At 46.4% G+C, this 23,904-nt stretch overlaps 3 protein-coding genes across 3 annotated transcripts in view; 1 reads left to right on the plus strand and 2 right to left on the minus strand.

The window, feature by feature from the left end:
• The window catches only part of LOC132592062 (uncharacterized), a 295,543-nt gene that overhangs the window by 169,945 nt on the left and 101,694 nt on the right, over positions 1-23,904 (minus strand).
• The window catches only part of LOC148686099 (uncharacterized), a 580,325-nt gene that overhangs the window by 11,129 nt on the left and 545,292 nt on the right, over positions 1-23,904 (plus strand). The gene's annotated exons all lie outside the window — the stretch shown is intronic.
• LOC148686100 (uncharacterized) lies at positions 7,783-19,390 on the minus strand. Its single transcript, XM_060274131.2, has 5 exons — positions 19,331-19,390; positions 16,157-16,238; positions 15,788-15,870; positions 13,220-13,346; positions 7,783-11,694 (listed from the first exon to the last, which is right to left on the minus strand). The coding sequence occupies exons 2-5, from the start codon at positions 16,215-16,217 to the stop codon at positions 10,352-10,354; spliced, it is 1,614 nt and encodes a 537-aa protein (XP_060130114.1). The 5' UTR covers positions 16,218-16,238; positions 19,331-19,390; the 3' UTR covers positions 7,783-10,351.

Here is a 23,904-nt window from a genome sequence, read left to right on the forward strand (position 1 = left end):
GTCTTATTTTTGGACAAACACGGTACTCCAAAATTAGAAAATCCAAATAACCAAAACAAACAAACAAACAAACAAACAAACCACAAAACGCACAACAATGCCCAAATCATACAATACCCACAAAAATAAATGACAACCCCCAAAATAAAATTAAACAATAGTAACTTCTGCTTCTTATTTCAAAAAAATTTAATCTATATATATATAAATGTTCACGCTGTGTGCGCGGTAGCCAATGTATGGAGATACAGGGGGGAGGGGACAACAGAGGGCTCAGACAAAAGTAAATACTGGGAAATAGAACCCAGAAACTGACAGTTCCTTCTCCAAGGGTGGGGGCCAATGTAGCAAGATACCGGGGGAGGGGCCAACACTCCCCAGGGACAACAGAGGGCTCAGACAAAAGTGCATCCTGGGAAACAGAACCCAGAAGCTGACAGTTCCTTCTCCAAGGGTGGTGGCCAAGGTATGGAGAAATGGGGAGGGGCCAACACTCCCCGGAGACAACAGAGGGCTCAGACGGGGGGTAGGGGAGGAGGGGGCTCGATAACTCATGAGTCAGGACAGGGTGGGGGTAACCACAGGGATGAACCAGGGGGTGGGGGGAGGAGGGGGCAGGATAAGTCATGTGTCTGGACAGAGTGGGGGGAATCACAGGAAAGAACCACAGCAATGCATGGCCAGGCCAGCTAGTACATTATAAACAAAATGTATACATTATGAACTCAGCTAGGTAAAATGTGTGTTCGTTAAAACAATATATCAATTCCACATTACTTTTAATTAAGATCTCCTAATCCTCCTTATAGTGGCTTAATCTCATGTAGCATACATAAATAATGTCCATTTTGGGGGGGCAGCTCTTGAATTCTAACATTTAGACCACCCCTTGCACTCAACTTCACATTACATTGCGCCATGTCATCTTGTGGACACCCAGATGATCTTCTTCTGTCACGTAGGCACAGTTTCTCCATTCTTTGAACGTCACTTGCTATTGTGCACCTTTTCCTACCATTACCAGTATGATTTTGTACTGACTGAGTCTTCTTATACTTCTGTATGTTGGTTAATGACAAACAACAAAGATAATGAACACACACCCAACTCCCTTCAGTTCTTTTCCATTTGTTCCTGAGGCTCTAATCCCTTTTTGTCTCCATTGCAGATTGTAATGAATTAGAAATCAAGAACAAGGGTGACCACGACAAAATCCCCAGAGAGGAGAAGCCATGTAAAAATTTGGAGTGTGGAGAAATCTGCAGTTGGAGCTCCCATTCCACTTCCCAACAAAGAATTCTGATTGGAAAGAAACCCTATCAGTGTGTGGAATGTGGAAAGAGCTTCAGTCAGAGAGCCCATCTCACTTCCCATCAAAGAATTCATACAGGGGAGAAACCATATCAGTGTGTGGAATGTGAAAAATGCTTCAGGGACAGCTTTAATCTCACTTCCCATCACAAAATTCATACAGGGGAGAAACCCTACCAGTGTATGGAATGTGGAAAGAGCTTCAGTTGGAGTACCGATCTCATTTTCCATCAAAGAATTCATACAGGGGAGAAGCCCTTTCAGTGTGCGGAATGTGGAAAGAGCTTCAGCGACAGCCGCAATCTCACTTCCCATCAAAAAATTCATAGAGGGGAGAAACCCTATCACTGTGTGGAATGTGGAAAGAGCTTCAGTAAGAGCTGCAATCTCACTTCCCATCAAAGAGTTCATACAGGGGAGAAGCCCTATCAGTGTGTGGAATGTGGAAAGAGCTTCAGTCACAGCCAAAATCTCACTTCCCATCAGAGAACTCATACAGGGGAGAAACCCTATCAGTGTGTGGAATGTGGAACGAGTTTCAGTCAGGGTTCCCATCTCACTTCCCATCAGAGAATTCATACAGGGGAGAAACCCTATCAGTGTGTGGAATGTGGAAAAAGCTTCATTAGGATCACCGATCTCACTTCCCATCAAAGAATTCATACAGGCGAGAAACTCTATCAGTGTGCGGAATGTGGAAAGAGCTTCAGTAGGATCACCGATCTCACTTCCCATGAAAGACTTCATACAGGGCAAAAACTCTATCAGTGTGCGGAATGTGGAAAGAGCTTCGGGAAGAGCTCCACTCTCACTTTCCATAAAAGAATTCATACAGGGGACAAACCATATCAGTGTGTGGAATGTGCAAAAAGTTTCAGGAAGAGCTCTGATCTCACTTCCCATCAGAGAATTCATACAGGGGAGAAACCCTATCAGTGCATGGAATGTGGAAAGAGCTTCAGTAAGAGCTGCAATCTCACTTCCCATCAGAGAATTCATACAGGGGAGAAACCCTATCAGTGTGTTGAATGTGGAAAGAGCTTCAGTCACAGCAACAATCTCACTTCCCATCAAAGAATTCATACAGGGGAGAAACCCTATCGGTGTTTGGAATGTGGAAAGAGTTTCAGTAAGAGCTCCTCTCTCACTTCCCATCAAAGAATTCATTCAAAGGTCGGAAATACCATTATACAGCTTTAGGAGCCTGTCAAATAGGCACCATTTTAACCAGGCCTTTGGCTGATTGACATCTAATGCCCTTTTAAAATGTGGTGCGGAGGGGGTTTTCAGATGTGTATTTTGTGTTTTTCTGTTGTGTTTTTCTGTTTAAACCGTCCTGTGACAGTTAATCCAACTCTTAAAGGCTTAGGCGTCTTTGCCCCCCAACAAAATATTTGGGGGGTCACCCCCCAGGTTGATAGGCACTCCCATTCAAATGGCATGCATGCACCACATCACGTGATTGATTATGTGAGGAGGGGCTTACTAAACCCCTTTTATATTTTCTTCAAGTTGGCACCCCTAGTATAGGGCGGTATAGAAATTTATTAAATGCCTAAATAAAATAAGATCATCTTGGTCGCCTTCATTTGCACATGTTCCAGCTTGCCAATATCCTTCTGATTAATTATCATTTTTAAAATGTATGTACCCTTCATCTGAAGATTTCACAGTGTTTCACAACATATACAGGTTGAAAGCATGGCTTTCTCAAAAAAAAGTCAAGCCAGAGAAATCTCTCAATTTTTTTCTTTTTTTGGATGGAGTTACAACTGTTGTTGATCAGGGGACTGCTGTGGAAATTGTGCATCTTTCTTTCATTAAGGCTTTTGACAAATTTCCCTGCAATATTGATGTGAGGAAGCTGGTAAAATGTGGGCTGAATGAGGTAACTGTTAGGTGAATTTGACTGACCGAACCCAAAGATGACTCCTTCTTGGTTCCTCCTCATCCTGGGAAAGTGACAAGAGGGGTTCTGCAGGGTTCTGTCCTGGGCCCGTTGTTGTTCAACATCTTTATAAATGACTTGGATGAAGGAACTGAGGGGATGCTCATCACATTTACAGACATCACCAAACGGGGAGCGGAGGCCAATGTGGCAGAAGGCAGAATCAGATCAAGGGCAGGAATAAAAGGTAAAGGCAAAAGGTATCCCTGACAGTTAAGTCCAGTCGCGGACGACGCTGGGGTTGCGTCATTTCGCTCTATAGGCCAAAGGAGCCAGCTTTGTCCGCAGACAGCTTCCGGGTCGTGTGGCCAGCATGACGTAAGAGCAGCGTATGGAGACGCCGTTTACCTTCCCGCTGGAGCGGTACCTATTTATCTACTCGCATTTCGACTTGCTTTCAAACTGCTAGTTGGGCAGGAGCTGGACTTGATCTTTTAATCATAGAATCATAGAATCATAGAGTTAGAAGAGACCACAAGGGCCATCCAGTCCAACCCCCTGCCAACCAGGAAACGCCACCAAAGCATTCTTGACATATGCCTGTCAAGCCTCTGCTTAAAGACCTCCAAAGAAGGATTAATCAAATCAAACTTTAACACATGGCAGGATGAAAGTCTGCAATTCCATGAGGACAAGCTATTTGTTGTTTACTCTTGTAACCATTGCTTTCTTTAAAATTATCTTTTGTGCCATGAAAATAAATAAAGGCAATATTATATAAAAAAGAGGTGGGGAAATCAGGTGTACTCTTCCATTAATTTGGGTGCATATGTCGAGTGTTATTTGGAGACTGTAACTCCCAGTTACTGTAACTCCCAGTATCTATGTGTTTCTGTGTGTTCAGCACATGATTGCAGGTGAGACCGAATAAAACACTTCCTAGGAAATTCCCTTTGACTGCTTCTGTATTGTTGCAAATGTGACTTCACTTCCAGATAAGAACAGATCAAATTCATTGCTGACAAAACATACCATCGTCGGCTCATGAATCTCAACCCCAACAAACCCTGCGCTGAACATGGGCAGCTGCTTTCTCCCTATTTTGTAGGTGGAAATGACTGATAATTAAAAGGAAGACGGGAGAGTGTCAAGAACATGACCTCCCAGGACCCAGTAGGAGAGGCAGCATCTGGAATAAGTTAAGATTATCACTTGTTGGCAGTATATCGGTGGTTAAAATGAACGTGTTGCCTAAAATGATGTATATATTCCAAATGATTCCGATAATTGGACGAATGGGAAATCTTAGATTATGGCAAAAAGAAATATCCAAATTCATATGGCAGTATAAAAAAACCAAGAATTAAACACAAACTTCTAATAGACAACTGGATTGAGGCGGGTCGGGACTGCTGATTCTCTTAGATTTGTCAGCAGCCTTTGATATGGTTGATCAGGATTTTCTGGACCACCGCCTCGCCGACGTGGGGATACAGGGCATAGCCCGACAATGGCTGGGCTCTTTTATCTCTGGTCAGGGACAGAGGGTGGCGCTAGGGAGGGAGATGTCGTCGCGCCACTCCTTGGTGTGTGGAGTGCCGCAGGGCACAATCCTTTCCCCGATGCTTTTTAACATCTTTATGCGCCCCCTTGCCCGGATTGTCCGGAGCTTTGGGCTGGGTTGTCACCAATATGCTGATGACACTCGGCTCTATCTGCTGGTGGACGGCCACCCCTACTCGGCCTCGGACACACTGACCAGATGTTTGGAGGCTGTGGCTGGATGGTTTTGTGGGAGCCGACTGAAACTAAATCCTTCGAAGACAGAGGTCCTCTGGCTGGTTTGGGGTGGCCTGGGGATGAGGGACCAACTCCCTTCTCTTGCGGGGGCCCAATTAGAGCCAATGCCTTCCATGAAGAGTTTGGGTATGATCTCCCTTTCCATGGAGGCGCAGATTACAGCAACAGCTAAGGCGACATTTTTCCATCTTCACCGCATTAAGCAGTTGGTCCCTTACCTCTCCCGCCCCAATCTGGCCACAGTGATCCATGCGACGGTCACCTCCAGGCTTGACTACTGTAATTCGCTCTATGCAGGGCTGCCCTTGAAACTGTCCCAGAAACTCCAGTGGGTGCAGAATGCTGCAGTGAGGCTCCTCATTGCTTTACCAGCTGCACAGGAGAGGTGGAGTATAGGATCAGGTTCAAGGTGCTGGTTTTGACCTTTAAAGCCCTTTGTGCCCTAGGTCCTTCGTATTTATGGGACCACCTCTCCTGATACGCCCCGCAGAGGACCTTAAGGTCCATGAATAACCATAGTTTAGAGGTCCCGGGCCCTAAGGAAGTCAGACTATCCTCCACCAGGGCCAGGGCCTTTTCAGTAATCGCTCCGACCTGGTGGAATGCTCTGTCCCATGAGACTAGGAACCTACAGGACTTAACCTCCTTCCGCCAGGCCTGTAAGACAGAGCTATTCTGCCTGGCTTTTAATTTGAACTCAGCCTGATCTTTTATTTCCCTTCTCTTCCCCCCTCCCCTTTTTATGAAGATTACCCATTCTGGGACCCCACAGGTATTTCTCTCCCCTGGCCTCTTCGCTGGCCCAAGTAGGACTAATTTAGCCAGCTAGCCCTGGTGACTATCTAATGTTTATTGGATGGATTTCCCCAATTGTTTTTTGAACTCTGGATTTTATTGTTGTTCATGCCTTTATATGGTATTTTATGCTGCTTTTATGTTGTATTACAATTAAGTGTTTTAAATTTGTTGTTAGCTGCCCTGAGCCCAGGTTTCTGAACCGGGAAGGACGGGGTATAAATAAAATTTTATTTTATTATTATTATTAATAATAGATAAAAACATAGAGGTGGACTGGCGCTATCTGACCTAAATTTATATTACGATGCTATCTGTTTAAATTGGCTAAAATAGTGGCTTGTATTAAAAGATGGTGATTTGTTAGATATAGAAGGGTTTAATAACATGAGTCTGACCAAAGTGTGAGAGGCAGTGGAAGACAGGAGTGCCTGTCATGCTCTGGTCCATGGGGTCACAAAGAGTCAGACACGACTAAAAGACTAAACAACATGGTTGGTATGCGTATTTAGCAGGGAAAGTGCACAGGGGATTTACGAATCATGTCATAAGGAAATCATTATATAAAACATGGACAAAATATAACCTAGATTCGAAAACACCATGGTGGCATCACCTCTAGAAGCAATTACAATAAAAAAGAAAATATGGAATTAGAATGGGCCACATATAAAGATCTGATTAGGGGAAAAGACAATAAATTGGTAATCAAAGATTATGAGGAAATTAAACAACACCTTATGGGTTGGATCCAATACCATCAATTGCATGAAGTGTTCAGGACAAATAAGAAAAAAAGGTTTCTCAAACAAACCTTCATTATTAGAAAAAGTGTTATTACAAAACCAAACCAAGGTAATATAAAGAATGTATGATACATTATTGGAGTGGGAGGTCAAAGACGAACAGGTCAAGGAAAGTAATGATCAAGTGGGCTTTAGATATTGGGAAAACCATTAACTTAACAGCATGGGAAGAACTATGGAGAAAGAACTGGAAATTTACAGCCTGTGAAGTATTGAGGGGATACCTAATCAAAATAATAATAATAGTTTTTTATTTGTACCCCGCCCATCTGGCCAAGTCCCCCCAGCCACTCTGGGCAGCTCCCAATCAAATATTAAAACAATACAGCATTAACACAATTACAAAAGTCACAAACAATACATAAACCACATCAAAAAATACACAACCAAATGGAAAACAATTTCCACATAGATCAAAATCTAAAACTAAGAATACAGCGTTAATACAGTTTAAAATGACATAAGTAAAAAATAACAGGAATTTAAACAGGAAAAAACAAAACAAAATGGAGCCCTCCAGCAGCAGCAGTCCTCTATAGACGCCCCTCAGGCCCCACCCCGGCCAGGTGGCGAGTGGCAGGACTGGGGCCCTCAAGCGCTGAGCGGGGGAGTACTTAACACCTACCAAAATAGCTAAAATGTATAAGACAAAAACAAATCTGTACTGGAGGTGTGGTAAAACAAAGGGGACACTTATACATGTTTGGTGGACTGTGAAAAATTCAAAAGCTTTTGGAACACAGTGTATGACAAGCTTACAAAATGTTAAAAGTATAACTTTATGAAAAATGCAGAAGCTTTTCTGCTAGGGATAACGGACACAGGTAAAGCAAGAGAATATCAGAAAATATTCCTCTATGCCGCAGGAGTGGCAAGGATCCTAATTGCCCAAAACTGGAAAAAAGAAACTGCCAACAAAAAAGAATGACAAGATAAAATGTTAGAGTATATTGAACTGGCTAGATTAACAGAGGCAATTAGAGATCACCCTAGACAAGAGTTTCACAAACCATGGGGAAAATGCAGAGAATACTTCACAAAACAGTGCCCCAAAATACATACCTGGAGTTGTTTCGATTAATGTCTGCAGGAGACTTTGTGGATATTTAAGGTATAATTAGAAAAATCTTAATTATTATTCATAAAGAAAACAGTTCATAAGAAATAAATAAGGAGGCCAGATAAAGGATAAAGGAAGTCTTTTATTTGGTTGTTTGTATTGTATGTTGTGTTCATGTTTAATGAGGGTGGATTTGTGTCTTGGGGGGTGGGGGTGGGGGTTGTGTTGTAAATAAAATTCCAATAAAATTGATATAGGGTGGTGGTGGGGGGAAGTATTTGATCCCCTGCTAAAATTGCCTGTTTGCCCTCTGACGAAGAAATGTCCAGTCCATAATTTTAATCTGTGAGAGACAGAATAACAACAGGAAAAACCCCAGAAACCCAGAAGACAAAAGTCAGAGATTGATGTGCATTATAATGAGTGAAATAAGTATTTGATCCCTTTGCAAAAGATGACTTAGTACTTGGTGGCAAAACCCTTGTTGGGAATTACAAACGTCAGACGTTTCTTGTAGGTGGCCACCGGGTTTGCACACACCAGGAGGTATTTGTCCCACTCCTCTTTACAGATCCTCTCCAAGTTAGTAAGATTTCGAGGCTGATGTGTAGCTACTTGAACCTTCAGCTCCCCCCAGAGATTTTCAATGGGATTAAGGTCTGGAGACTGGCTGGGCCACTCTAGGACCTTAATGCTTTCTTCCTGAGCCACTCCTTTGTTGCCTTGGCCATGTGTTTTGCGTCATTGTCATGCTGGAATACCCATCCTCGACCCCTGGCTGAGGGAAGGAGGTGCTCACCCAGTGAAGGTGTCCTGTCCCCTTAGCAGCTAAACACCCCGAAACCATAATATGTCTCACCCCATGTTTGACGGTGGGGAAGGTTGTTCTTGGGGTCGTAGGCAGCATTCCTCCTCCTCCTCCAAACATGGCGAGCTGAGTTGATGCCAAAGAGCTCGATTTTGGTCTCATCTGAACACAACACTTTCACCTAGTTCTCCTCTGGGTCATTCAGATGTGCATTGGCAAACTGCAGACGGGCCTGTACATGTGCTGTCTTGAGCAAGGGTCCTTGCGGGCTTTACAAGATCTCAGTCCTTCACGGTGTAGTGTGTTACCAACTGTTTTCATGGTCACTATGGTCCCCCCACAAGTTCTGGGCTGCTTCATCACCGTTCTCCTGATCATTGCAACTCCATGAGATGAGATCTTGCATGGAGCCCCAGACCGAGGGAAATGGACAGTTATTTTGTTTTTCTTCCATTTGCTAATTATTGCACCAACTGTTGTCACCTCCTGTGACGATCACCCCAAATTTAGGGACAGCATAGAAGGAGTTAAAAGGATTAGCCAGTTAGAACTCTAGGGGGCGGAGTTAGGACTATATAAACCCACCCTGGGAAGAGGAGGGGGTTGTTGGTTTTTTGGAGGTTTGAGGAAGGATGGCGGGGAGTTCTGAGAGGGGCAGGGGGAGAGAGTCTGAGGGGAGAGAGAGGTAGTGAGGTAAGAAGAAGGGAGAGATAGTCTGTAACTGTGATTGATTAACAACTGTAGGTATACGCCAGTGTAAGACTTGTTATTAAAGATAATAAGAACTATTCATTTGGAAACCACATGCTTATGTACTGAACTTCAATAAACACAGTTTGTTCCAACATTATCCCTGACTGGAGTGAATGAAGAGATTATCAGGCATATACTAGTTGGTGGCAGCAGGTAATAGATCAGTGGTTGGTGCAGGTACCAACGGACCATCAAACGTCTGGGGGTTCTGTGCAGGTGGAGTGAATCGCCACACCTCCTTCGCTAACCCTAACCCTAACCCTAACCTCCACTCCCCGTTTGGTGTTGTCTGCAAATGTGATGGGAATCCCCTCACTTCCTTCATCCAAGTCATTTATAAAGACGTTCAACAATAGGCCCAGGACAGAACCCTGCAGCACCCCTCTTGTCACTTTTCCCCAGGATGAGGAGGAACCACAAAGGAGTCCTCTTTGGGTTCGGTCTGTCAAATCCACCTAACAGTTACCTCATTCAGCCCACATTTTACCAGCTTCCTCACATAAATATTGCGAGGACTATGTCAAAAGCCTTACTGAAATCAATATGCACTATTTCCACAGCAATCCCCTCATCAATGAACCCCATCCCAAAAAAGGGGCGGAGAGATTTCTCTAGCTTCACTTGTTTTTGAGAAAGTCTTGCTTTCATTCTGTATGTTTCTGTTGTGATATCTTCAGATGAAGGGCACATAATTTTTTAAAATGATAATAAATAAGGATATTGACAATTTAGAACATGTGCAAAGGAAGGGGATTTATGTACTTATTTAACTTGTATACCACCTGAACCAGTAGTTCCGACATGAATAAGATATTGTGGGGGGGGGGCAGCTAAGGCCCACCTTCCACAATCAATCACATGATGCATACATACCACTGGAATGGCAATACCTATCAACTGGGGGGTTGCCCCCTCAAATATTTTATGGAGGCAAAGACCCCTCGGCCTCTAAAGGTTGGGACCAATTCCCAACACCCACAGGTCTCAGGACGGTTACAACGTAAAAACACAATATAAAAATACAAAATACACACCTGTAACTCCCCTCCCCACCACAATTTACAAGGGCATTAGATGTTAACCAGCCAAAGGCCTGGTTAAACAGGTCCGTATTTGCTTGGCTCCTAAAGCTATTTAATAAGGGGTTTTTTTCTGACCTTCGTATGAATTCTTTGATGGGAAGTGAGTTGGGAGCCTTGACTGAAGCTCTTTCCACATTGCACACACTGATAGGGTTTCTCCCCTGTATGAATTCTTTGATGGGAAGTGAGATGGCCACTCTGACTAAAGCTCTTTCCACATTCCCCACACTGATAGGGTTTCTCCCCTGTATGAATTCTCTGATGGGAAGTGAGATGAGCTCCTTGACTGAAGCTCTTTCCACATTCCATGCACTGATAGGGTTTATTCCCTGTATGTATTCTCTGATGGGAAGTGAGATCGGTACTCCTACTGAAGCTCTTTCCACATTCCATACACTGATAGGGTTTCTCCCCTGTATGAATTCTCTGATGGAAAATGAGACTGTAGCTGTGAATGAAGCTCTTTCCACATTCCATGCACTGATAGGGTTTCTCCCCAGTATGAGTTATCTGATGGGAAGTGAGATCGGTGCTCCTAATGAAGCTCTTTCCACATTCCACACACTGATAGGGTTTCTCCCCTGTATGAATTTTCTGATGGGAAGTGAGATTGGTGCTCTTAATGAAACTCTTTCCACATTCCACACACTGATAGGGTTTCTCCCCTGTATGAATTCTTTGATGGAAAGTGAGATTGCAGCTCTGACTGAAACTCTTTCCACATTCCATACAGTGATAAGGTTTATCGCCTGTATGAATTCTTTGATGGGAAATGAGAAGAGAGCTTGTACTGAAGCTCTTTCCACATTCAACACACTGATATGGCTTCTCCCCTGTATGAATTCTTTGATGGTAAGTGAGATCGGTGCTCCGACGGAAGCTCTTTCCACATTCTAAGCACACATAGGGTTTCTCCCCTGTATGAATTCTCTGATGGGAAGTGCGATGGGAGCTATGAGTGAAGCTCTTTCCACAGTCCACACACTGATAGGGTTTCTCTCCTGTATGAATTCTCTGATGGGAAGTGAGATGGGAGCTAATACTGAAGCTCTTACCACATTCCACACACTGATAGGGTTTCTCCCCTGTATGAATTCTTTGATGGATAGTGAGATCGGTGCTCCGACGGAAGCTTTTTCCACATTCCACACACTGATAGGGTTTCTCCCCTGTATGAATTCTTCGATGGGAAGTGAGAGAGGAGATCTGACTGAAGCTCTTTCCACATTCCACACACTGATAGGGTTTCTTTCCAATGAGATTTCTTTGTTGGGAAGTGGAATGGGAGCTCTGACTGCAGCTCTGTGCACACTCCAAATTTTTATTTCGCTTCTCCTCTCTGGGGATTTTGTTGTGGTCTCCCTTGTTATCAATTTCCAATTCATCACAATCTGCAATGGAGACAAAAAGGGATTAGAGCCTTAGGAACAAATGGAGTTGCGTATGTGTTCATTATATTTGTTGTTTGTCATTAACCAACATATTTATTTTTAGATTCTGATGGACTGCACTTCAATTGGGTGAAAGCCGCACTCACAGAGCTCGGGCGATGCTGGATTTCGGCATCAATGCTGGCCCTTGTGGAAAGATAACTGCCTAGGTAGGAGAAGTGGTCGACATTTTCCAACGTTACACTATTGATTTGGATTTGTGGCGCTGCAGAGGGGTTATTTTGTACTTGTCGGTGGAGCACTTTGGTTTTTTGGATGTTGAGTGATAGGCCAAGCTTTTTGTAAGCTTCTGCAAAGATATTTAGGATGGTTTGGAAGTCATCCTCTGAGTGTACACACACTATGTTGTCATCAGCATACTGAAGATCTATGACGGAAGTTACGGTAACCTTACTCTTTGCTTTCAGCCTGCTCAGATTCCACTACTGGAATGGCCTGGGAATAGCCCAGACCTTAACCCAATCGGAAATCTATGGAGCCGACTAAAGGAACTTTCTAGTCAGAAGCAACCTAGCAATAAAGCCCAACTGATAGAGGCAAAAATTCAATCTTGGTTTTGCATTATTACATCTGCAGAACTAAAAAAACTTGGTTCACTCCATGGGAAGGCATTGTAAGGCTGTAATTAAAGCTAAAGGTTACCAAACTAAGTATTATTTGACACGGTGAGAATTTCTGTATATCTCATTTTTTCTATGTATTTCACTTTTCTTCTTTATGACTGCTGTTCTAATAAATAATACTTCATAAAACTTATTGCATTACATTCTTCATTAAATTATATTTCATTGATGTATAATTTTATGCTTTGTTCTCCAAAAAAGTGGTGTTATGAGCCCTCAAACCTCAGAAATACACTTTTCCAAAACGTTTCCACAATTTTAGCCACTTGTGTAAGTTGTTCGTTTTAAAGTTAAATTACATTTTCTATCAGACCAGAATGTTATTATTAATGTTTCATGTATATATATGTGTGTGTTGGAAGATAGGCAGGCTATAAATAAAAATTATTACTATTACTATTATTATTACTGCTACTACTACTACCTGAGAGTCAATAAGCCTGGTTTTTCTCTGGGATGGATTTTGTTTGGCCCAGTCATGGCATCCCCTCCATCTCCATCTCCATGTCCAATGTCAGGCGTCTCTTTGGTCAACCCAAGACTGACAGCAGCAAAAACAAAAACAGAAAACCTGACAGAAGCTACTTCTCTTTCCTAACAACTCTAAAGCTGACCTTTAAGATGCCTGGGCAGTTCAGACCAGCCCAACTGTTGTATAAAGAGGAAGTACTGGAGGAAGATGGTTCACAGAAAAAAACTGTTATTTACTTTTTATTGTGGGGGTGTTACGTTCCCAGGTGTTGTAGGGGGCGCTATTGAGCTCTGTGAAAATATATGTGGTTTGTCAGAGAGGTATTTTTTGAATTTTCAGGCAGATAGGACGATCCCATAGGGAGCCTTACCAAGAGAGGCCACGATCCCACAATTCTCCTCCATGACGTCCTTATGCAGAGCTCTCTGGTCAGGATCCAGCAACGCCCAATCCTTGTCTGTGAAACGAACAGGAACATCTTGAAAGCACACTGGACCCTAAAAGAAAAAGGGAAATGTCCTTCTCTGAGTCAGCACAAATATGATCTGCTACACAATGCTCTGTTGTTTCCTTCCTGTTAATGGCTGTGTTGTTTCAATAGGATTACTTTGCTGCACATTTTAATTATGGATGCTTATTTATACGCATTAATGGAATTATTTCATTCTGTGTTTTAACTATGGGTATTTGTCTTTGTGCAAATAGGTGGTACTCCACCTTGTATTTTTCAAGTCATTCTGCCTACGCAAGCATTCCAGTTTGCCTGATGGAAGGATCCACTTTCTCCTCTCGTGAGCTGTTCTGCGGAGTTCCCTCCCAATACCCTAGAGCCAAATTCAAGGGGTTCATCGGGGCATGGAGAGGAGGAGGAATGGGGGGCAGGCCCCATTTTGCAATGGATGGGGCTGGTTAGGTGAATCCTCGCCGCTATTTGCTATCGTCTGTCCACAGCTTAGAAGCCTATTCTAGCATTCAATGATAAATATAGAAATAAAATAAGCCTAGTATTATGAGTTGGTCTCTCCCACAAACGCGAGACGACTCTGGCTGTTAATTATTTCAGATTTATTGCTAAAAGAACAAACTAGGGCGGAGCTCCTCCACTCATGGTCCTCCACAGAACATGGAGTTGCCCAGACTGAGCTCTTCCCCCTTCCCCAACACGAAAGCCCCCACCTTCTTTTCCGGTATCTTTCGCGTGTCTCGGCCACTTTTGAGATCTTACGAGATTTGGGAGAGAATACTTCCTGCAGTGCGACGAGGGTGGCACTATGGGTGAAACCACTGAACCTAGGGCTTGCCGATCAGAAGGTCGGCGGTTCGAATCCCCGCGACGGGGTGAGCTCCCATTGCTCGGTCCCTGCTCCTGCCCACCTAGCAGTTCGAAAGCACGTCAAAGTGCAAGTAGATAAATAGGTACTGCTACAGCGGGAAGGTAAACGGCGTTTCCATGCGCTGCTCTGGTTCGCCAGAAGCGGCTTTGACATGCTGGCCACATGACCTGGAAGCTGTATGCCGGCTCTGTCGGCCAATAACGTGAGATGAGCGCCGCAACCCCAGAGTCTGTCACGACTGGACCTAATGGTCGGGGGGTCCCTTTACCTTTTACTTCCTTCATTCCTATGTCTGACTCACTATTTGAGATCTCACACAGCAGCCTGTCACTCTGGCCCTGTCTTTTGTCTCCCCTGTATTCAGAGCTCAAATTACAACTGCTCTCCCCCTCCTCTCTGCCTTCCATTTTTTACTGTTCTCTCTCTATTCCTGCCTCTTCTTCACTTGTCAGCACCGGAGCTTCACTGACACCTAGTATGCATGGCCATCTGTCTTGGATGATCTAGCCGAGATTCCTGCAATGCAGGGGGTTGGACTTGATGACCCTTGGAGTCCCTTTCAACTCTAGGATTCCATGAAAACTGCAATGACAGATGAATCCTACTGGTGAAATTCAGAAGGCTGGTGTCACAGAGTTATCTGGGCAGGAAACCCCACAGTTCACAGCTGCAGTTTACTCTTTCTTAGCAAGAACACGATATTCACAAACTGGGCTGAGTTTCAGGCCTCATGAGAACAGGAGCTCATTCCCTGAGCGTCTGTCAGTTTGCATTGTCAATCAATTAATGGACTAGTTGTCTAGGTGGAAGTTTCTTTAGTGTGGAGGTATATGAAAAGTGAGATTATATAGTGCAAAGTTTGTTTAAGTGCTCTGGTAAAGAGGTGCTCTGTTGAGTATTCTGTTAGAGAGTTAATAATAATAATAATGATAATAATAATAATAATGATAATATATTATTATTATTATTATTATTATTATTATTATTATTATTATTATTATTAATATCCTGCCCACTTGGCTGGGTTTCCCCAGCCACTCTGGGCGGCTTCGAACAAAATATTAAAATACTATTGTGTGTCAAACATTAAAAGCTTCCCTAAACAGGGCTGCCTTCAGATGTCTTCTAAAAGTCTGGTAGTAGTTGTTCTCTTTGACATCTTATGGGAGGGCATTCCACAGGGCGGGCGCCACTACCGAGAAGGCCCTCTGCCTGGTTCCCTGTAGCAGGGAGGGTGGCTTCTGACACAAGGAGAGGGAGCCACCGGTGGCTCCTCCTTCTCCTGACTCACCTCTGCCTCTCGGCCTCCCTCCTCCCACTCGCCTCCTTCCTCTTCTGCCTCTGATTCTGGACTGCATTCTGCCACAGAGTCTCCCAGCTCACTAAGCCCTGTTAGCCTTCCAGCTTCTGAGACCTCCTCTCCCCAGGCTTCTCCTCTTCTCCCTCTGACCGCCCATCCTTCTTCTACCTCCACTTCTTGGGCTCTCAGCCATCTTCCCTTTCTGGTTCCCCGGCTGCATCCTCCCACCATTCCTCTGTGCCCAACCAGTCCATGACATTGCTCCAGCCCTCGGCCTCTGTCCCACAAGGCAGCTTCCCCATACCTGATCTGGTTCCACAGCCACTGCTTCCCTTCTGCTCCTATGAAAAGGTGAAAAGGGAGGTCTTGCCAGCATCATTCTATCACCTGGAAGAGAAAAAAGGTAAGCAGGATGCTAGGAGTGCCTGCTTCTCTCACAGGTGAGACTGGGCATCTCTAACCACAGATGGGCCTTTGAGAAAGCCTTACCTGTTGAGTGCATTTGGACATTTGTGCCCATTTCATAGGTTAGTTGTGAAAAAATACATCTCCCCTCCTCTGGACCCTTGTTCCCATCTCTGTTTCCCCAAAACAAGAAAAAAAAACAACCCACAGATTAGCTGGAAAACCAGCAGAATGAGACCAAACAGAGAAAAAACACCTTCCTCCTTACCCAGCGGCTTCTCTCTGGTGTCCAACGGAGGCCTCTCTGCCTCACAGGAATCCAAGTCCATTTCTGCAAAGAGATCCTTTCCCTGAAAAAGAAAATAACGATTCAAAAGAGAAAATAATGATTCAAAACAGAGAATGAATGGCAAGAAACAGAGAATGAATGGCAAGAAATATGAGAAAGAAAATGACAATTACGAAAAGTTTAAGGGTGTTAGATCTCATTCCATGGATGTCTTCCAGGTAAAAGGATAGGCCATCAGTGGGGCATTATGTGATGTTCTCCATCCTTTTTGGAGTCCCTTGGGAGTATCCAGAGGAAAGTCTCTCTCACCTGTTGCTCTGCCTGCTTTCTGTTCTCTGCCTGACTCAGGAGGAAACCTTCAGCCAGGGCCACTGCCTGGGAACTGGTCTCCACTCCACTGTCCCAACCCAGCTCTCCATCTCCGGTGGAAGGACAGCCAGGAACTGCTCCAAGATCACCAGGTCCGGCATTTCAGCTTTTTAGTGCCTCTCTGGCTTCAGCCACTGACGGTCAAGGTGGTAGAGTAGGCCTCAAACCTCTCGGGGTCCTTTGGCTTCCTGGCAGCAGAACTGCCTCAACTGCTGGCTCTGCACCTCTGAGTGGAGGGCGTCCTCCCAGTTTGGATGGCATGCCCTCTTCCTGCTTCAGAGCCAGCTGAGTCTTGCTCATCCATCTGTGCTCTCAGGAAGCCTCTAAGACAGGGCTGGCCAACTCCCAAGAGAGTGCGATCTACTCACAGAGGGGTTCAGGTAAAAAGTTGTTGAGTTTTTTAAAGGAGAAGGTAAAATGTTGAGGTTTTTTTTTAGGGGAGCCACAGTTGTTCAGCTTCTTTGGGGGGAGCCAGTGATCTAGCCAATGATCTACCAGTGATCTACCACAGATGTCCAGTGATCTACCAGTAGATCACGATCTACCTGTTGGACATGCATGCTCTAAGAGATCGGAAGGAACCCTTTGGTCTTCTGCCATGTTCTGTCCTTCTTAATGAGAAGCTCAAGCAAAGTCTACAAAGCAAAAACATTGTTTTGTTACAGAATTTGTCGATCAGGAGAGGAAAAAGTTTCCATTAGCAAGCATGGTTGAGTCTTGCTAGGAACCAGGGCTGGACGGCACCACAGCCCAAACCATGAGATAACATTTTGAAAAGAAAGAGAACTAGGAATGGGAGAAGAAGTAAGTCTCTAGCCCTCTAGCAATGCAAAATGTGGAGGCAACTCAAGGGATTTCTGAGAGATGAATCAGACTGGTTGCACCTGCCTTCCAGTGAATGCATGAAGCCAGAACTGACTGACAAGGGAGTCAGTCACTTGGGGGTCCTCAGGAGTTGCTCCCCCCTGCTTCTGACTCATTTTCTTGTACTTGGACTCTATGTTGCTCTCAAGACTGACTCCTTGGCCCCCCCCCTTTTTGCTCTGAGAGACAGGTATGTATCAGGACAACCCCCTGAGGGCCAAATGGACTGGGCCAAAGACATCTCCCTTGAAATTTAGGCGGGCAATTTATTATTAAACTTCTATTAGATAGCTTAACACACACACAGCCTTTGATGCCAAGGTCCCTGGAGGCTCAGTGAGTAGCAGCGTCCATTTCCGGCTTGGCTGATTTACAACAACAACAACAACTTATTATTTGTACCCCGCCCATCTGGCTGGATTTCCCCAGCCACTCTGGGCGGCTTCCAACAAATATAAAAAACACATTAAAATGTCACACCTTAAAAACTTGCCTAAACAGGGCTGCCTTCAGATGTCTTCTAAATGTCAGGTAGTTATTTATCTTTTTGACATCTCATGGGAGGGCGTTCCACAGGGTGGGTGCCACTACCAAGAAGGCCCTCTGCCTGGTTCCCTGTAGCTTTGCTTCTCGCAGTGAGGGAACCACCAGAAGGCCTTCAATCAGCGCTGGATTTATACCTCGCCCATCTGGCTGGGTTTCCCCAGCCACTCTGGGCGGCTTCCAACAAAATATTAAAATACAGTAGTCCATCAAACATTAAAAGCTTCCCTAAACAGGGCTGCCTTCAGATGTCTTCTAAAATGTCTTCTAAAAGTTTGGTACGGTAGTTGTTGTTCTCTTTGACATCTGGTGGGAGGGCGTTCCAAAGGGCAGGTGCCACTACAAAGAAGGCCCTCTGCCTGGTTCACTGTAACTTCACTTCTCGCAGTGAGGGAACCACCAGAAGGTCCTCTGCGCTGGACTTCAGTGTCTGGGCAGAACGATGGGGGTGGAGACGCTCCTGCAGGTATACTGGGCGAGGCAGTTTAGGGCTTTAAAGGTCAACACCAACACTTTGAATTGTGCTCGGAAATGTACTGGGAGCCAATGTAGGTCTTTCAGGACTGGTGTTATATGGTCTCGGTGGCTGCTCCCGGTCACCAGTCTAGCTGGTGCATTCTGGATTGGTTGTAGTTTCTGGGTCACCTTCAAGGGTAGCCCCACGTAGAGCGCATTGCAGTAGTCCAAGCGGGAGATAACTAGAGCATGCAGCACTCTTGCTAGGCAGTCCGCATGGACAGCTGTGAGGGGATTGCACAGAGGCCTCTGTGTGGAGCTGCCCTTGGAGACAACTGGGGAACTGGTCCACAATGCAGCTGGCAGACTATGGGCTGGGATCTCTTTCTTTATTACTGGCCTTTCTTTCCCACTTTTCCTTCCTTCCTAGACGGTTTTTTTTGGGGGAGGGGGGGTGCTAGTCCTGGGATGCCATGCTCTGGGTGCGAGGGGATTGCTGCAGTGGCCTCCGTGTGGAGCTGCCCTTGGAGACGACTGGGAAACTGGTTTGCAATGCAGCAGCCAGACTATGGGCTGGGATCCCTCTCTTCATTCCTGGCCTTTCTCTCCCACCTTTCCTCCATTACTCACTGTGGGGTATTTTTTTTGGGGGGGGGGGACCATTTGCACCTTTCCTCTGTTGTGCAATGATGCTGAGCGACGTCACACAGAGTTAAAGTCCTAGGGACTCCTTTGTTTGAAGAAGGGAGATTTCGTGGGAGTTTGGGATCCTCTGATCTCCAGGAAGGAGAGCCTTGCAAACCTTGCTCCCCCCGTCCCTGGCAGGACCCTCTCCTCCCTGACTTGGGTTTGTCGTCCCCCCCCCCGCACCCTCCCCTGCTGCAGCCCTGGGGGGCGGGAGAGAGAGAGAGAGAGACTCACCAGATCCCAGGAGGGAGGGGACAGCGATGCAGCCCTTGCAGGAGAGACACTAAAGCAGGAAAGGACTGGGGAGGGAGGGAGGGGCCTTGGCTCTGGAGCACCTGCCCCCCGTTGTTTCCTGTCATCTCTAGGAAGGCAGCTCGCTTCCCTTTAACCCTTGCAAAGCCGAGTCCACCTAGCACAGGGCAGCAGGACCTCAGATTGCTATTCATTGTTTTTATTTTTGATGGCTGTCGAGGGCCAGCTTGGCTCCGCCTCTTGGCTTGGCTCTGAGCATCTCCCTCCCTCCCTCCCTGGGCCAGAAACCGGAGGAACAGCTTGCAGCCCCATCTTCTGGCCGGCCTGTCCCTTGAAGGGCTTCCCCTGCTCAGCTTGGGTGGCGGAGGAGGAGGAGGAGCAGTTCGTCTTCCTCAGGCCCCATTTGTGGGGCTCTTTGGGGGCCCAAGCTGCCTCTCTCTCCCTCCCCAAGAGACAGCCGACCTTCCTTCCCTCCCCACAGACTCCTTCCTGGGAGCCCCAAAAGGTCCTTCTTCACGGGGGGGGGGGGGGAGTCTAGGGTTTAGGATTGAACCCGGTTCTACAGGCACAGCTCCTCTCCAAATCAGGTGTTGTGACACTTCAGGTATAATCCAGAATAAATACTCAAAGGCTGGACTCTCTTTCTTTCTGCTGCTTCTCTCTCCTTCCCTTCTTTCCAGCTTCCTTCAGGTCTTCATACTTTGCTCCGTGAGCCCTGAGGGGCCACTTTTCCTCGCTTCCCCCCCTCTCTCTGAGGGATTTTCCTTTCTATGCCAGACCCAGGGGATCCTCTCAGCCTTTGCCACGGACTGGGGAATCTCCTTTTCCTAGAAGATCTCTCCCTCCTGACTGGAAGGAGACCCCAGAAAGAGAAGGAGAAGAGCGTCTTCCCACAGCTTCTCCCTCCAGCTTCACTCCCGCCTGAATACTCTCTCCAGACCCTCAGCATGGTCTCCCCTTCCAAGCTGTGAGGCTCCTTCCTCTGGATCCATCGATATTCTCCTCACAGAAGATCAGAGCCCCTTCTCCCTCCCTCCCTCTCCTCATCCCCATCTTCTCCCAACTTTCCCTTTCCCCCCATCTCAAAATCCAGCCCTTTCTAAAAATTCCCTCAGAAACGGCTTCCTTTATTCTCCCTCCAAATTGCGGGCTCCACCCCTCTCTTCTGCGGTAGCCAATCAGAGAGAGGCCCCAGCCCTCTGGTGGAATTGTGAGGCACTGCACCCAGACTCTGCTCTGGCTTTGTTGTCCGTCACAGCAACCAACTGCCCCAGCAGGCCTTGCAATCTCCCCACTGCTTGAGCTCACCCCCCAAAACCAAAATATACTCAGAGTAGAGTATTGATTTCATGCTCTTTATTTCAGCTCATAGTATACAGTGAATGAATCCCCCCCCAAAAAACCCTCTGGCTATATATACATAGCTGCCAAGTCCGGATCGTAAAGATCCGGGATCAGCAGCGCGCGCATAACCGGAAGTTGCGTGACGCAACTTCCGGTGGCGCTTCGCCCTTCTATGGGCACCAGAAAATGGCGGCGCCAGCGCCGGAAGTCGCTTCCGCGCATGACCGGAAACACGTAAAAGCGACTTCCGACGCCGACATTTTCTGATGCCCATAGAAGGGCAAAGCGCCACCGGAAGTCGCGTCACGCAACTTCCGGTCATGCGCCGGAAGTGACTTCCGGCGCCGGCGCCGCCATTTTCTGGTGCCCATAGAAGGGCAAGCGGCACCAGAAAAATGGCCGGGTAATTCTCCTCCATTCATAGCTGCCAAGTGTCCCGATTTAAGGGACAATACCGGGATTTTCCGCTAAACGGGAGACCGCCGGGAAACAGTAAGAAAAAAGGAGTTTTCCCGGCGGATACGGGATACTTGGCAGCTATGTATATACATTATTTATACAATGGGTCCTGCGTGATTGGCTGATTCAAGTCCCCGCCCAAGAGGCTGATTGGGCTGCTCCTACACGCCTTCTGGATCCTACCTGCATATTGTTCCTAGATCCAAGCCCAGTACATATTGCCCCTCCCCTATAAGTTCCAGTTGTGGCTGGGAGGTTTGCATTCATAGTCCTCGATGTACGCTGGCCGCCTACGTAGGCGTTGCTGCCTGGAGTGTTTCTCGGTCAGGAGTTCTGGTTTTGACTCATGTTCCAGGGCTACTGGATGCGACAGGGCCATTTGGTCTGGTGCAGCCGGCCCACTCAGTCGCAACTCTGGTTCCTGTGGCCACTCAGCCTCGGTGGTTATCTCTGTGCATACTGGTTCTGCTTCCCCTGTCCACTCCTCCTGCTCTATGGGCCTCACCACCCAACTGTCCCCTTGGGACCTCTCTGTCCGGCCCTCCTCCTGGAACCATCACTGTAGCGCATCGCAGTGGCGGCGTCAGCATGGCCCCCCTCTGTTAGCACCTCGTAATATATGGGGCAAGTCGCCCTGGTGACTGTGGCAGTTACCCATGCCCTGAAATTCTTTGTGTACACTGGGTTTGGGGGTCCATGCTTCTCCCCCACTGCCTCATCCTGAGCTCTGCTGGGTTAAGGTGGTCCAGTCTTGTTGTGAGGCACCGGCCCATGAGTTGTTCTGCTGGGCTCTGGCCGGTCGTTGTGCTGGGGTTGCTGGGCTGCGCTAGAAGGAATGTGGTGAGGCAGTACTCGAAGTCCCATGGTGTCATGCAGCGGAGGGTGTCCTTGGTGGTCTGCACAATGTGCTCTGCTTTGCTTTTGGTGGAACGGTGGCAAGTGGACGTGGTGGATATTTGTTAGATCTAGAAGGGTTTAATAACATTTAAAAACATAGAGGTGGACTGGCGCTATCTGACCTAAATTTATATTACGATGCTATCTGTTTAAATTGGCTAAAATAGTGGCTTGTATTAAAAGATGGTGATTTGTTAGATATAGAAGGGTTTAATAACATGAGTCTGACCAAACTGTGGGAGGCAGTGGAAGACAGGAGTTCCTGGCATACTCTGGTCCATGGGGTCACAAAGAGTCAGACACGACTAAACGACTAAACAACATGGTTGGCATGCGTATTTAGCAGGGAAAGTGCACAGGGGATTTACGAATCATGTCATAAGGAAATCATTATATAAAATATGGACAAAATATAACCTAGATTCGAAAACACCATGGTAGCATCACCTCTAGAAGCAATTACAATAAAAAAGAAAATATGGAATTAGAATGGGCCACATATAAAGATCTGATTAGGGGAAAAGACAATAAATTGGTAATCAAAGATTATGAGGAAATTAAACAACACCTTATGGGTTGGATCCAATACCATCAATTGCATGAAGTGTTCAGGACAAATAAGAAAAAAAGGTTTCTCAAACAAACCTTCATTATTAGAAAAAGTGTTATTACAAAACCAAACCAAGGTAATATAAAAAAATGTATGATACATTATTGGAGTGGGAGGTCAAAGACGAACAGGTCAAGGAAAGTAATGATCAAGTGGTGTGAGGGACAGGGGATATCGCGAAGTCCCTCCCCTCCTGAGTTCAAGCCCATCCCCGAGCACAGGGGAAAGCAGAGAGAGTTCCGATGCCAGTGGGGAAGCAGGAAGTCGTGTCCGAGGCTCAGGCAAGGTAGAGGAGCCAGGGTCCCAGGTGGGACAGGAAGGGGCGAATAAGGGGGGGAGACCCATCCCCCCAACTCCGGAATTACGCAGAAAGAGGAGGGGAAAGAGGATGGGTCTGCCAAAGCTTTTGTGTTGGAGAAAGACGCGCCAAAAGCCATTCGGAGGTTCTGAAACCGACTGACCACACCACTCCGTGTAAATAGCAATGACTTCAGCACTGTAAATACGCAGCACCAATAAAAGAATAAAATGCAGAGCTGCGTAGCGTCGTTACTCTGAAGTAGCCCACTCCGGCCACTGTGACAGCAACCTCCGAATCCTTTTTTGGGCTACTTTGGAGTTGCAGGGATGAGCGTGTCAGAGGCGGAGAGATGGCGGCAGATCGCGGAGCAAGCCCAGCAAGAACTGCAGCAGCTGTCGCTGCAGGCGCAGGGGGAATTGAAGGCAGCTAAAGAAGAGACTAAGAAGGTCCAGGACGACCGGCTACAACTTGCGGAACAGGTGAGAGCGCTACAGGAAAGAGAGCAGGAATTAAGGGCGGTGGCGGTAGACCTCCAAAACAAGCTGGATGCAGAGAAAAACAAGGCGGGAGGGGCACCCCAAGTCCAAGTGCTGCCAGGAAGGAGAGCCGGGACCCTAGTAAGCAAGTTCAATGGAGACCCGAGGGAATATCAGGGCTTTGAGACTGAGATTGTGTATGCTCTTGAGCTGCACCACGATGAGTTCCCTGATGATGAGCACAGGGTAGCGTTTATTGTGGAGCACCTTACCGGGGCAGCCAGGGAGTGGCTAAGACCGTTAATCGCAACAAAGAATCCTTGCATGAAGAATGTCAAACTATTTCTAGAAGGTTTGAAAACGATGTATTCGTCCGATAGTCATATGGACCAGACTAAGGAGGAACTTCATAATTTACGCCAAGGAAATATGACAGTTCGCGCGTATTGGGCGAAATTCACCATGCTGG

The sequence above is a fragment of the Zootoca vivipara genome, chromosome 4, assembly GCF_965207765.1.
Source record: "Zootoca vivipara chromosome 4, rZooViv2.hap1.1, whole genome shotgun sequence".
Classification (NCBI taxonomy): Eukaryota; Metazoa; Chordata; class Lepidosauria; order Squamata; family Lacertidae; genus Zootoca; species Zootoca vivipara.